This window comes from Rhamphochromis sp. 'chilingali', assembly GCF_963969265.1.
Source record: "Rhamphochromis sp. 'chilingali' genome assembly, chromosome: 16".
NCBI classification, from domain to species: Eukaryota; Metazoa; Chordata; class Actinopteri; order Cichliformes; family Cichlidae; genus Rhamphochromis; species Rhamphochromis sp. 'chilingali'.
The window spans coordinates 22631433-22645506 of record NC_137943.1 but is presented as its reverse complement, the minus strand read 5'-3'; the positions used below and the strand labels follow the sequence as shown (position 1 = coordinate 22645506).

The 14074-nt window shown below is 38.1% G+C and overlaps 1 protein-coding gene across 1 annotated transcript; it reads right to left on the bottom strand.

Annotated features, from left to right (window-relative positions):
- Nucleotides 1-1997: 1997 nt before the first annotated feature.
- oprk1 (opioid receptor, kappa 1) lies at nucleotides 1998-7881 on the bottom strand. The gene is made up of 2 exons (XM_080907282.1): nucleotides 7235-7881; nucleotides 1998-5085 (listed from the first exon to the last, which is right to left on the bottom strand). Exons 1-2 carry the CDS (start codon nucleotides 7644-7646, stop codon nucleotides 4547-4549), a joined length of 951 nt encoding a protein of 316 aa, XP_080763408.1. The 5' UTR covers nucleotides 7647-7881; the 3' UTR covers nucleotides 1998-4546.
- Between the last annotated feature and the right edge of the window lie 6193 nt (nucleotides 7882-14074).

The following is a 14074-nucleotide window of genomic DNA, read 5'->3' as shown; positions in this document are numbered from 1 at the left end:
AATGGATGAATGGTGACTCCAATGGACAAGGCAAATCTGAGGGATTCTGAGATGTCTTTTCTTTTTTGATTAATTTAATGATTTAACTCTGGGGTGTCAAACACAATGTGACGGAGGCTAAATGCTGTTTTGGGTCGGCAGGTTTTGAAAAATGTCTCTAGTTATATTTATCATGGATCAGCACGCATGACACTTGCTTTGACATTTTGGCTCCTTCCTTCCTCAAAAACTCCTCCCCAGCACTCCATTTACCTTTCATAACATCCCAAAACCAGTCTTCATGTAGTAAGATATCTATATCTATGTCCTCACTGGGTTCTATTTTAAACAGTTGTTAATAGCCTGTTAATATGACATAATTACATATAATCTAATACACATAATTCTGTTTTCCCAGCACTTTCATTTTTAGTATATGGCTTATGAGGCAAGCAATGAGTAGGCACCTGTTCAATCCTTATTAGAAGGCAGAGCTTATTACTGAACCTGGCTAAATGTAATGGCTTGCAAATGCACTTGCACCTTGGGAGACAGTGAGTAGAAAAATGCAGTAATCTTTGTAATTATAGCTGTCAGCTTCAACAATCCACGTAAGGACCGACTGATTTAATTTGCCTCTAAAATCCTTCAGAATCCCTTTTATCTGTGCACCATTATATTTGTCAGCTGCTGTAAGGAGGGGCACCTCATCTGGAAGCCTTTCACAAATGGCAACTGTAGAAATAATGAAAAAACAAACAAACAGTCCTTTTGTAATAAAAAGTAAATAAAAACCTGCACAGCCGATGATAGTGTTTGAAAAATAAAGTGGCTCATTCTTGGCTGTGTGGTGGCTGCAGTTGGGGAGCTGCCTTTGTCGCTCCAAGCTCATTCTCAGTGTATTTAAGTTTTCCTTTTTAGCTACGAGACAATTTTCTTATCTCTCATCAGCAGGATAACATTTTTCATTTGTGTCTATCCAGTGTTCCAAATATTCTTTATTTTTTTCTCATCTGTTGCAATTATTGATTATGATTTGCATTACAAAGCATTACAAAGTTATATATTGTTGAATCAACAACATCCATCCCAACCTCTTAACTGTCACAGAATATCTGACTTTATAAGAGCAACATAAACAGTTTTCACATTAGGCAACATTTTATTTCAACTACCATAAATAAACAGCGAGTGGATAGTTAAATTGTAGTAGAAATGGCTTTAAGCCAACTTTTAACAACTTAGTATAATTAAATAGAATATTGTTAACAATTTAAAAACAAATTAAAAAACCCAAAATATTGGTTTGTTCTTTTCCCCACACCTTCAGATAGTAATAACCCCGTCTTAATCACAAGCTCAAACACAAATCAAGACAAATCAACAAGATAAATAAAAAGATAGGAAGGTCACAGCAGTGCCAACATATCATTAAAGTCCTCACACAGGGGCTGAACTTACAGTCAGTGCAGATTCTTCCACGAGGCCGACTACACAAAGTGCCATACAATTAGCACAACAAGCATGGACCTCTGCCTCTCCCTCAGTGTGTTCACCATGGAAACATTAACATTGTATCTGAATTGAATTTACTTAATAATACCTTGAAAAATAGAAGCACTGAGGAGGTGGGGTATACAGTCTTCCTACCACTTTTTTTGACAAATAAGCTTTAAAAAAAAAAAAACTTCCTTGTGCCCACGCTGATATAACTGAAGACTGAACTGAAGCTCTCCTTTGTATTCACCTTGAATCTCACATTTCTCAGCTTTATTGTGACTTAGTTGTGCATGTGTGAAACATGTTTTTGACATCCAAAGCTCAAAGATACATCAAAATATGTCCAAACATCCACAGCAGCAGCAGCATTAGACATTAATGAGCTGATATTGTGCTGCATCAAATAATGTAATAGCATTAGAGGAATAATTAAGAGAAACATATCATAACAACACATATCCTCTGTAAGATGTTAATCCTCTTACATAATGCTACAGCTACTAAGCTCATATGGGATAAACTGTACTTTAAGAATAACAAGTCTTAAACTGTAAGTGCTAAAATCTACCTGCTATTTTATTTTAAACAAGCATAACAGCTGAACTCTGGTGCAGAAGATAAGGCACACAAACAAGGCACAAAACACAACTTCTGCTATAACACTATATCTTTATCAGATTTAAACAGGTAAATATATTACATTACATTTAAGAGTTTATTTGATTAAATCTGGGTGACCTGATGGCTACTAGAACAGCTACAATAATAAGTTCAGCAAACAAGGACGAGTCAGTAAATCGTTTCACAAAGATGAAAGAAAGACTTATCATAGACCATTACGAAGCACTTTGAACCATCTAAAATGGAAGGAATTTAACACACCATAAAAAAAAAACTTTCAGTATTTGTGTGCAGTGAAAGAGCGATGGCCATAATAACAAACTGTTTCATACAGAATGTCTGCGGCTGATGAAAAATGTATGTAAAGCTGAAAGAGCCGATGTGTTGCCATTAGAATATAATGCTCCGTGTCACATTTCAGCACATAAACTCACAAACACACATTTACCAAGCCCAGACTATGGTGACAGGTTGAGAGGAAATTTACAGTATAGACATTAAATTGCACTAAATGCTGAAAGCACTGTTGTGTAGATACAATACACTGTTGTCCTGATGGCGGTTGCCTTAAAGCCCTCTGCCCATTTTTTTCCTTTTACATGCGGTTCTAGTTTCAGAGTAGATGAGAAAAGGCGGACACTGTGTCCTGTTATCTCAAAGAGACTGCAGCATCACAGCTCTAAATGTTCAAAGATGCAGTTAATACAGTTCAGCTTCAAACTGAGCCTACAACTGAAGAACAATACCTACTGATGTTTTGACAACGAAGCCGTCGTCAAAGTCAAGCAGCGGGTCAAGGAGAAAATACTTTGATTCGCTCTCTTCAGCGTTTTAAGTCGTGAATATCAGAGGATTACTCCCTGAGAGGCTATTAAATATTCTACATTAGTTAACTGTCAGAGTGAAAGGACTATTCACACACTTTTAACACCAAAGCACCAAACTGCAATGCACATCTATAAAACAATGACACACAGTAATGCACATTGTTCCCAACATCATCAGGGATAGTCCCTTTTTTTTAAAATCCAGTTTCTTAAAGAGCTTTGATCTTATTCATGTTAATATGAAAGCCCAGACAGTTTACAGGTCTAGTTAAAAAACGTGTTTATCTTCTTTAAACATCTGGCTTCATCTTTGCAGTGTTGCCATCAACAATGTGAAAAGGTGCAAAAATTGCATTTCCTCAATTGGCCACTCGAGGCAGTCTCCAAAAGCGAGTAGTTCTCCACAGACTGCGGTGTCAAAATACCTGACTTTAATGTCTTGATGCATGCATCAAGTTACTAAATCCCAACAGGTTGATTCACTGGGCTAGTTTCAGTCATTGTGCAAATGTACTGTTTATTAGGTTGGGGAAACCTAAAGTCAGCTGAGACTGAAGAAGTCTCTTGGATGAGTGACGAAATGTTTCTCCCACTGAAAACGCTGCGTCCAGATGAACAGAATCAACCTTTTGGGACTCGACTTTAATGTTTGCAGTAAAAATAATGATTTCAATTTCTGTAGCTAATTTCCACATTCACAGCAACTAGACAGGGATGGGTTTTTGTCTTAGTTGTTATCCTGTTTGTAACTAACTCATTTTATTTTTGCATTAAGGCTTAAGGATACAAGGAGTACTGCAAATCCACTTCACAGACCTGGACTTCTTGAGTGTGTTTGTGGGGTCAGTGTTATATTTTTGATGCAATTTTCTGGCAAATAATATGGCTTTCTGAAAAGACTTCTGATTAATGTAGTATTTTGCCTGTATACGTCTTATCACTATTTAGCATGGGCATAATGATGATGCATCCCACTATCCTTTGAATATGATTTCTTTTTAAAAAGAAGATTAAAAAAAACACAATAAAAAAGTAACATCACGCTTATAATGATAAACTTGCGAGTGGGACTTTAAACTCTTTTATACTTAAATATCAAAACCACCAACAGGTTCATCTTTCTGTCAAGAATTTTTTTTACATAACTTGAACTGAAGCCTATTCATGTCTGTGCATCTTTTAAAAATTTAAGTCGTCTCTGTGTACTATTACATACAGTTCATTCTTTTAAGGCTTAATTATCTGTGTTCTGTGGTCTCCAACACGACTGAAGTCTATTCCTTGGTGACTATTTTTAGTGAGGAATTAATACTTTTTAGCGACTTTAGTGACTCATTCATTGCAGCAGAGTAGCGTACAGAAAATTAGAAGCTCCAATCTTTGTTGGTTGTGGCCTTTTCATGGGATTTGTGTAGTAAGAATAAAACATAGATTAGCACCAGGCTAATCTTTTAAGTGAACATGTTTTTGGCTTATTTGACCAACGTGCTGGATACAGAGCTAAAAATCTGGCCCTGACTCTGGCTTTTATCTCAGATAGCTGTAGTGATTTGAGTTAAGCCCAGCTCATTGGAGTCCTCCCAGCTCTGATAGGGCATAGAGGACATGTCCATGGCTAGTCATACGGGCCTGGCTTGCTTTACGCCTCCCCGAGCTTCTGCAGGGCAAGAATGATCCCGCAGAGTGCTTCTCACACGGCTCACTCCATGACAGTCACCTTGTCCTTGTGTTCTGGGACAGCAAAAGTCTCTGAAGCATCTCTTGAAGTTCTCATCCAGGAAAGCATAGAGGATGGGGTTAAGGCTGCTGTTGGTGTAGCCCAGCGCCACGCAGAAGAAGTAGGCGGCCATAACAGCCGTGGTCTCGGGGACATTTGTTGACAGCGTCTTGACCAAGATGAAGATGTGAATGGGTGTCCAGCACACCACAAAGACGGCGACCACCACCAGCACCAGACGGGTGATGCGACGCAGGTTGCGGTCCTTCTCGCGTGAGCCTGACAGCAGCCGCACGCTCTTCAGCCTCATGACCATCAGAGTGTAGCAGACAGTTATAATGATGACCGGTGCCACAAATGCAAAGATGAAGACACAGATCTTCATCAGCGTGTCCCAGTAGATGTAGGGATCAGGGAACTGTAAAGCACACTCTGTAGTCCCTGTTAGTTACAGAAGAATGCAGTTATAGGAACACACAGCAGGAAATGCTCAAAATGACACGCTAATGTCAGATTGACATGTTCAAAGTTACATGTCAAATTGACATCTTTAAAATTGCATAGAGATGTTTAGTGAATGGTTTTCTTGTGTTTATTAGCATGAAGGTGATGGATATGAAGGAAGTGTTACTCTCAGGGCATTAATAGCAGTAAAAAAAACATATGACTTAACCCTGTAACTCCAAATGCATTATATCTGACACATGAGTTATTGTGAGTTTTTGAGACCTCCATCGTCAGTGCGATTTCTTTTCCCCCCTGAACACCTAATGCATTTCACAAAAATGCTGGATGTAGTGAATATGATTAAAAGTCATATATGCAAATAGGTATGTAAAGTCTTTTTTTTTTCTTTTTAATTGTCAGAAGGCTCTAAACACTCCAGTTTAAAAAACAAATTGAATTTTTCTGGAAATTATTTCCCAGTTCTGGCTTTACTGGGTTAAAATTTAACCGACCCGATTTAGGTCAGTTAAACTGTTTGTAAACATTAAAGTCTGGCTATAAAACACTAAAATACATTCATAAACACCATGAAAAACTGTTTAGTTTCTCAGACATTTTACATTCACAAGCCACTTGTTTGGATAGAGCTGTTTATCTCTTTGTTAATGTAAATATATAATCAGCTGATCACCATTTAGACATGCAGACAAGTGACTTTAAACATGCTGTTTCATTGAGAATTTCAGGGACAACCATGGCTTGTTTTATGAGAAAATATCTCATAAATATTTTTGCAACACATTGGAGAAAATATCCAATGTGTTGCAATTCTCTGGGTGAAAATGCTTTTTGATGTCAGAGGTCAGAGGACAAAGAAAAGACTGCTTTGATCTGATGAGACAGTAATTCAAATAACCACCAATGCAACCACTCCTGCAAGCTAAGACCAGGTAACTGAGGTGACAATATGCATGAAACTAGCAGACTGAAAAAACTGGTGAGTCTGGTGAGTCAGAGTTTGGTATAAATGACATGAAAGCATAATCCTGCCTTGTATCAACGTTTCAGGCTACTGGTGGGGTATTGAGGTGAGAGATATATTCTTGGCACACTTTGGGCTCCTTAGCACAAACTGAGCATTGTTTAAACACCTCAGTCTACCTTATTATTGTTCCTGAACAACTGTCCCTTTATAACCAACGGTGTAGTCATTAACAAATTTCCCACATGTGGGACTAATAATGGTTATCTTATCTTATCTTATCTTATCTTATCTTATCTTATCTTATCTTATCTTATCTTATCTTATCTTATCTTCTGATGGTTGCCTCCAGGAGGATAACACACAATACCATCATCCCAAACTGATTTCTTGTGTTCGCTGTGCTCAAATGGCCAGCAGCAACTGCCTAGTGCTATCATGTCAAGATGGACCAAAATCTCTGAATGTTTCCAGCGTATTTTTGAATCTGTGCCACTAAGAATTCAGGCAACTATGAAGGCAAGGTGTACCTAATAAAGTGGTGTGTATTATGTTCTCAGTAGACATAGTTTGAAAAAAAATTTCATGCTATTTTATCCTTCGTTCTGTATTTGATTATGATTATGATCCTTTTGGGCTCCTTTAAATTCCTGTCCTGCCACCAGCATGGCTTAGAAATGACAATGTGAGAGAGATCCTGTGATGCATAAAAGTTGTCAATTGAGGAAACTAAAGTCCAGAATTAGATTCATGAGCAAGTCTTTGGATAAAGTGTCTTGTACTCAATAGAATTTCATTGTAAAGATGAATTTCAGACATTTGCTGAAAGAAAATATGTTCTTCTATTATAACCTTTCTAAAGGAAGACCCATTTTCTCTGTCATAGCTTCAGCAAATCAAGTAGCTAATAGGCTGTCATCAGACCTATAGAACACCCTGTTCATTGAATGTGAAGTAGCCAATTGAGATAATTCTCAGCTGTAAATTATATAGAGCTTTTAGCATGAAATCGCATATTAGTCTCCTTAGTACAGAACAAGGTAATTTGTCTCTACAGCAGACAGACTATAAATAAACTGAAATATAACCAAAAAAAAAAAACATATAAAAATTAGATAAAGAACAGAGGTAGGGTCATACCAGTGCATGAAATGGTCATACCGTTATTAGTATTGGTGCTGCCCAGTATCATGGCAGGGATCCCAGCAGCCGACGACAGCACCCAGATGATAACATTGATGATCTTGGCCTTGACGGGGGTCCGGAAATCCAAGGCCTTAACAGGGTGACACACAGCTACGTATCGGTCCACGCTCATCATGGTCAAGGTGAAGATGCTGGTGAACATGTTGTAGTAATCGATGGAGATGAAAACTTTGCACGCTATCTCGCCAAACGGCCAGGAGCTGAGCAGGTAGTCGGTGCTCTGGAAGGGCATGGTGGTGGTGACCAGGGCGTCAGCCACGGCCAGGTTAAAGATGTAGATGTTGGTGGCTGTTTTCATTTTTGTGTATCTGGGGGGGAGGAGTGGGGAGAGTAGAAGTAAACACGATTCTCTTTGATTTTCTTTCATCTGGGGGGAAGCGAGAGTGATTAAATCATGTGTTCAGTATAATAAAGGGAAGCAACATGGGGGAAAACCCTATCTATCTATCTATCTATCTATCTATCTATCTATCTATCTATCTATCTATCTATCTATCTATCTATCTATCTATCTATCTATCTATCTATCTATCTATCTATCTATCTATCTATCTATCTATCTATCTATGTGTGTGTATGTGTGTGTGTGTTTGAAACAAGAAAACACACTATATGTATGCACTATACAGTTGCAGAAACGACAAAAATCCAACATTTGCTTCATTTTAAACCTCATTTCTGTTGATGTATGTCCCAGACCCGAGTAGAGGTGATACCAAACTTAATGCTTTTCTGAAAACACATGAGCAAACACACTGCAAAGGACTTGATCAGTGCGCACCGAATTCCCATTTTATGAGCTACTCCTGCAGATACGCACTCGGTTTCAAGCTGATGATCATGCTCTTTCACACAACAGATAACACGATTTCAAAGCTGATAGCTCACCTTATGATGACATACATCACCAAACAATTGCCGACTAAGCCCACCACGAACACTATGGAGTAAACGGCGACTATGATGGGGATGATGGGCGACATTGGCTCGGGTTCAGCATCCCAGGTGGCGTTGGCAGTGTAGTTGAAAATATCCGAAGGTTGCCAGGTAAAGTTTGGGATGCACTCCCCCGGCTGGCCCGAGGGACACCGGTCCTCTTTGAAGATGTGCACCACGTTGCTCTCCATGGTGCTGAAAGCTGCCGCCGCCGCTGCTGTTGCTGCTGCTGCTGCTGCTGTTGGGCGTAAACTGACCGTTCAACTTAATTTGGTGCAGACCAAGACAGCAGAATATCTGGCGACTGTTTAAAAAAAAACAGGGCAGTTTTTTCCATTAGCACATACTGTGGGATCTGTGTGAGAGAACAAGAGCCAACACAACGCGCTCAAGGACATAATTACACAAGTGTGACACCACCTTACCTGCTTTCCCGCTTCCAAAAAAGTTCATTGGAATAAACCCAGGCGGATGAGCAGAAGTGCAAACACGGACTGAAATCCGGATGCGAGGAAAAACGTGAGAAACAAAAGGTTTCCGGGTAGTTGGCGAACGCACAGCACAATCCACTGGCTGTGCCACTGCTGCGTCCCCGAAGGTGCGCACTGGAAGCCCGCACTGCTCATTCAGTGACATCAGAGGTAGCGCCAACAGATATGACAGAGTATCCAGCCAGAATAAGGACTCTTACCACAGGAATAACAGCTAGATAGAAACACAGTCCGTTTATCACTCTTTTATCTAAATTTGGACCATTTTTGTTTTATTTCTGGTACTTGCATTACTAGTGACTAACGCACTTTGACCGTTAAACCACCCTTTAAGCTACACAAAATAACGAAAATAATCTTTAAAATGTATTTTTTCCCTCTGTGTGTTCAAACATAATGTTATGAATTCCTGTTTTTGCGGCCAACTGACGTGAGAGCTACCACCGCAGTGCAAAAAATACAGAGTCCTGGTTGCTGAAGGTTATAAGACATTTTAACGCAGACGTCAGGCGATCTAACCAAAAAATTATATATATGAATGCAATGCATATGAAACAGCCTGAGCGGAAACGAGCGATAACAAAGGACACTACTTTGCGCGGCTTCACGGGAAAAAAGAGGGGGGAAAGTGATCGTCACCTCATCAACATTCTTGTTTCCAATTTTAACCGGAATTAGTTTTGCTGCAACAGTAGAGAAGTCTCATTTTTCAGCTTTGCCTTTAATCTCCGTAAAAACATTTTCCTTGCGCATTGTCTCTTTTATTGATTTAACTTTACCCGAAAACATGGATCTACTCGTCCACCCCACAATAACACAAAATGTAAAAACACTGAGATGTCAAACTAACGAATCACTACCATCGCAAATAAAGAAAGCACCAGTCCCGATATTACAGGCTATTCCCATGTAACCTGTCTCCCCCTTTCTCCCCCAACAGTCAGCAGACAGATTCCAACCAGCATGTAATTAAGCGTGTGCTGTTTCCTTTCCTTCGTTTCATGCATTGACAGTTGTTGCTTAGAGACCCATCATGGCCAGGTGTAACTTGAGTGACAAGGCCTTTTTGTAGGTGTGTTTCTATTGTCAAGGACGGACTTGACTTTGTGAGATGTCCTGTGTTGTTGTTGTTGCTTTTTTTGTACAAATATTTGATGCAAATCCCACTTGAACCTTGAGAATCGCATCGTTTTCCTCTGCGAGTGAAGGAAGGAGGCAGTTACAGTGTTTACCCTCAGTCTTATAAGTGCAGTGCCAAAGGTCTGTTTGCACATAGATGCAATCTGCTACTGTTCCTCTGGCACTTGAAACAGTTTTATATATATATATATGCATTTGCGTTCCAGAGGAAGAGAGGAAATGTTTGTTATGTAACTTCCTGTAGATGAGGTCAAGAGGGAATTCCTTTTCGCATTTTCCTCCACTTTGCATAGTGAGCCCAAGACCCTATCTCTTCAGTAAGATGCTTCACTTTAACGATGAAACAACTTTCAGTGAAACAACCTAATTTCACTTTTTGTTGGGGATTTCCCAAATGATCTATTTAAAAAAAATAATTCTTTCAAGAGCTCTTCACCTGCTGATTAGTGTCGCATTTTGAAATTTTCCATTTATTTAGCTCCATTTGAAAACTGTCCTTCCATATGCAGTATTAGTTTCCACTTTAGCATTCACTGAAAGATTGCACCAACAGAAAAAAGATAGCTACGGTTTGCGTGCAGCTTTTGGAGATTAAAAAAAAAAGCACAATGTGCTTCCCAGACACAACCTCTTCCCAACAACAAAGTAATACTTCTTTAATCCTACAACTATATTATTGATTAATCTTCAAAATATCTGCCTTCCCACCCACTCTCGGTTACACAGAGGAAAAACTGCCGCTTGCAGAGCACATATTCACCTGGTTTAAAGCCTTAAGGTTACTGTGTTGTTTCAGCAGTTCAGCAAAACAGTTGAGAGTAAGTAAGAGGTCAGTTTAAAAGGTTTCTTCTGTAATCCAACATGACGTATTTTTGTTAAACACATCTGTCTGCCTGAAGCTGATGAGTGAAGCTACTGTATTTAAAAAAAATATGGTGAAAGATGCTAAAATTTTCCACAGAGCTGCGGGATATTGTAGAGCCAGGTGATAAATCTCTGTGGGTAAATAAATCTTACACAATACACCAAGTGACATCACCATCATTATATTATACAAAATGGTCTTATGAAATGTGAAATCCTGTGAATTCAGTTTAATTTGATTTTATTTATTTATTTATTTTTAACACTCTTTAACAGTATTCAGTACCTTGCATGTGACTAGAAGAACTTTAAATTTAACTGTTGATTTAACAGGGAGCTAGTTAAGAGAAGCTAATAGGCACAATAGGGTCTCTCGTTTTTGTCCCTGTTAGTAGTCGCACTGCATCATCATGGATCGATTGAAGGCTTTCAGGGAACTTATTTTTTAAACAACTTGATAGCAATGAATTAAATTCAGCCTCAGAGTAACACATGCACAAACTAGTTTTTCACTGTCACTGTCACAGAGATGAAAGAAATAAATTCTACATATTTGTTTATTGTGCACACTGAAGGACATATCCTGGCCAAAAGTAACTCCCAGGTTCCTCAGTGTTATGGAGGGAAAGATAATGCCAGACAGAAAAATGGTCTTTCAACCCATTTCCAGCATTTTGCACAATTTTGTGAATAATAATTTAATGTTAAAAAATATTCTACATGCTCTATTTTGCACCACTATATACTCCTCTGAAATTGTCACTAGTTGTTTTTTGCAATGTGGAGTTTCTTTAGTAGTGTGTAGTGAAATATGAGACTTTTTTTTGTATTTTAAAGAGCCAGTACTCAAACATTTTTTGATGCATCTGTCCCAAATTACAGCTCCTGATTCAATTTAATGGTAGGAAAGGCAGGTGAAAATATCATGCTTTTATCTTTAATAGTTTTTCATGTTCATCATTGCCTCAGATTTCAAAGTGAAAGAAAAAAGGCTTGGAAGTGGGAGAACAGTGCTTTTTAAAAGTATCAATATCAAGAAAAGTATTCGATATAAACTAAAAAATCACAGGAATCATTATACATGTCTGGACTTTAGAGCACAATGTTTTTAGGCAAATCAGAGACGGTCAAGTAATGAATGTTTTAAAAATGTCCTGTTTCGAGATGGAATGTACCACTCGTTCATAGTTTAAGTGATTTGTGTTATTTGGCTTAATAACGGTCTGTGGCCAGGTATCCGCTATATAGCAAAGAAAAAAAAATACAGTATTTTCAAATAATGTTGGCTACGGGAAATAAAAAGATAATGGTCCCTGTACAGAACCCTGTGGAACTCCATGACTAATGTAGTAAAATGATTAGTAGTATGGAATGCTGCAACTCTTAAAATAAACAGTTCCTTTGCACATGATTACCAAGCTGTTTTATAACTACCGTATTTTTCAGACTATAAGGCACACTTAAAATCCTTTAATTTTCTTAAAAATCAACAGTGTGCCTTATAATCCGGTGCGCCTTATGTATGAATTCTGGTTGTGCTTACTGATCTTGAACCGATTTTATGTGGTACACGGCATTCAAAAATCTGTCAAAAAATGTTTTAGTACGACTTTAGTAAGATACGAAGCCATACTGCTTGATGGATTGTCGGAGCATTATGACTACTGTGTAAAGTCTTTCATCTTTAATAAAATGATCAGCATTGCTGCTTTATCAGGTGTAACAATTAAGTTTAACATCCAGGCATCCATGAAAACAGAACATATACAATTTAACGGAGTTAGAAGTTAGCTCGCTAGTTTCCACCTAAACATGATAATAATAATAATGGATACTTTATTGATCCCCATGGGGAAATTACTTGTTTTTCTCTGCATTTGACCCATTCACTCAGTGAAGCAGTGGGCAGCCCACTAAGCAGGCGCCCGGGGAGCAGTGTGTAGGGACGGTACCTTGCTCAGGGGTACCTCAGGGTAGCCGTTAAGTGGATTCGAACCGCCGACCTTCCGATCATGGGGCGACCACTTTACCTACTGAGCTATCCCTGCCCATGTTCTGACTGAGAGATTTCTGAAAAATTAAAACAGACAGCTCTGCTATCACTTCCAACATAAACGAAGACAGAATAGTAAACAGCAGTGACTTCTGTAGGGTTAATGAAGTTGGGCTAGCTGGTATATAATGATGTGCTACGTGAAAGCTAGCGACACAACATAAATTATGTTATGCTAACACCTTATAATCCCGTGTCCCTTCTGGTATGAAAAATACGGTACTCTTTCAAGATTTTTTTTTTTTTTAAATTAAGGACGGTTAGAAATCAGTATCTAATCATTTATAAGGCGATTTTCAGCAGTGTTAATTAATAGAGATAAAATGATCAACTAAAATTAAAATTGAAGCATTAATTAATTTTAAGACTTGTTTGAACAGCCTTGTAAGACTGGGCTTTAAAGGGGGAAATAATTAAACATGAAGGACTTAATAAAAACAATAATAAAAGCTTTTAAAGGAAATTGCAAATCCACAATAACAATTTTCATTTTCCAAATATGTATGTTTAGTGTTTTGGTTTTGGCTGCTTCCTTTTCCTAAAGAAAACTGAACAATGAAACCATCACATAGAAGTGGGTGCTATTGTTACCACAGCTAAAATCACAAAGCAGCATCCACATGTCCATGATAATACAGCACTGGCAGGGGTGGAGGTGTGGAGTTAACTGTTTTCTTTTTAATTTGCAAAGTACAGATGCTTAGCTTAATATTAACTGCTGACTCATTGAAGATAAGACTTATAATTTAGACTGTCAGGATTTAGTATTTTCGCAGCAGCTTTCTTTAAAAAAAGAAACGGTCACAGTTTAAATATCCAAATGCAGCATTATTACCTTGCTAAATAAATGCAATGTGCATAAAAAAGAGCAAAAGTTTGAAATACTTTTTAAGCCTTTATATTCTAGATGATTCTAATCTGTTGTTTTGCTATTTGTCTCACAATCATTATTCCACTTTAGGCACAGTAGATAGAAACAGGTTACATGTTAAGCAGCAGAAGACCCATTAGGACAGCTGTTTTCTTCAGAGCCATTCAATAAAAGCCAGATGTTAAAACGTATTTTGGTTTACAAAATATATTTTAAATACGGAATACTAGAGACCATTTAAATTGTGAGATGACAAGGATACATATGCTGTACATTCCCACATGAAGAGAGATATTTGGTTACCACAACCAACTAAAAAAGCACGTTTCTAGAACTTTTTAGGTATTAATAATAACTAATGATTAAACACGGAGTAGTATATAAACACATTTGGAATTCAATTTTGGATTTAACAGGCAGCCAATACAGAGATAATAATG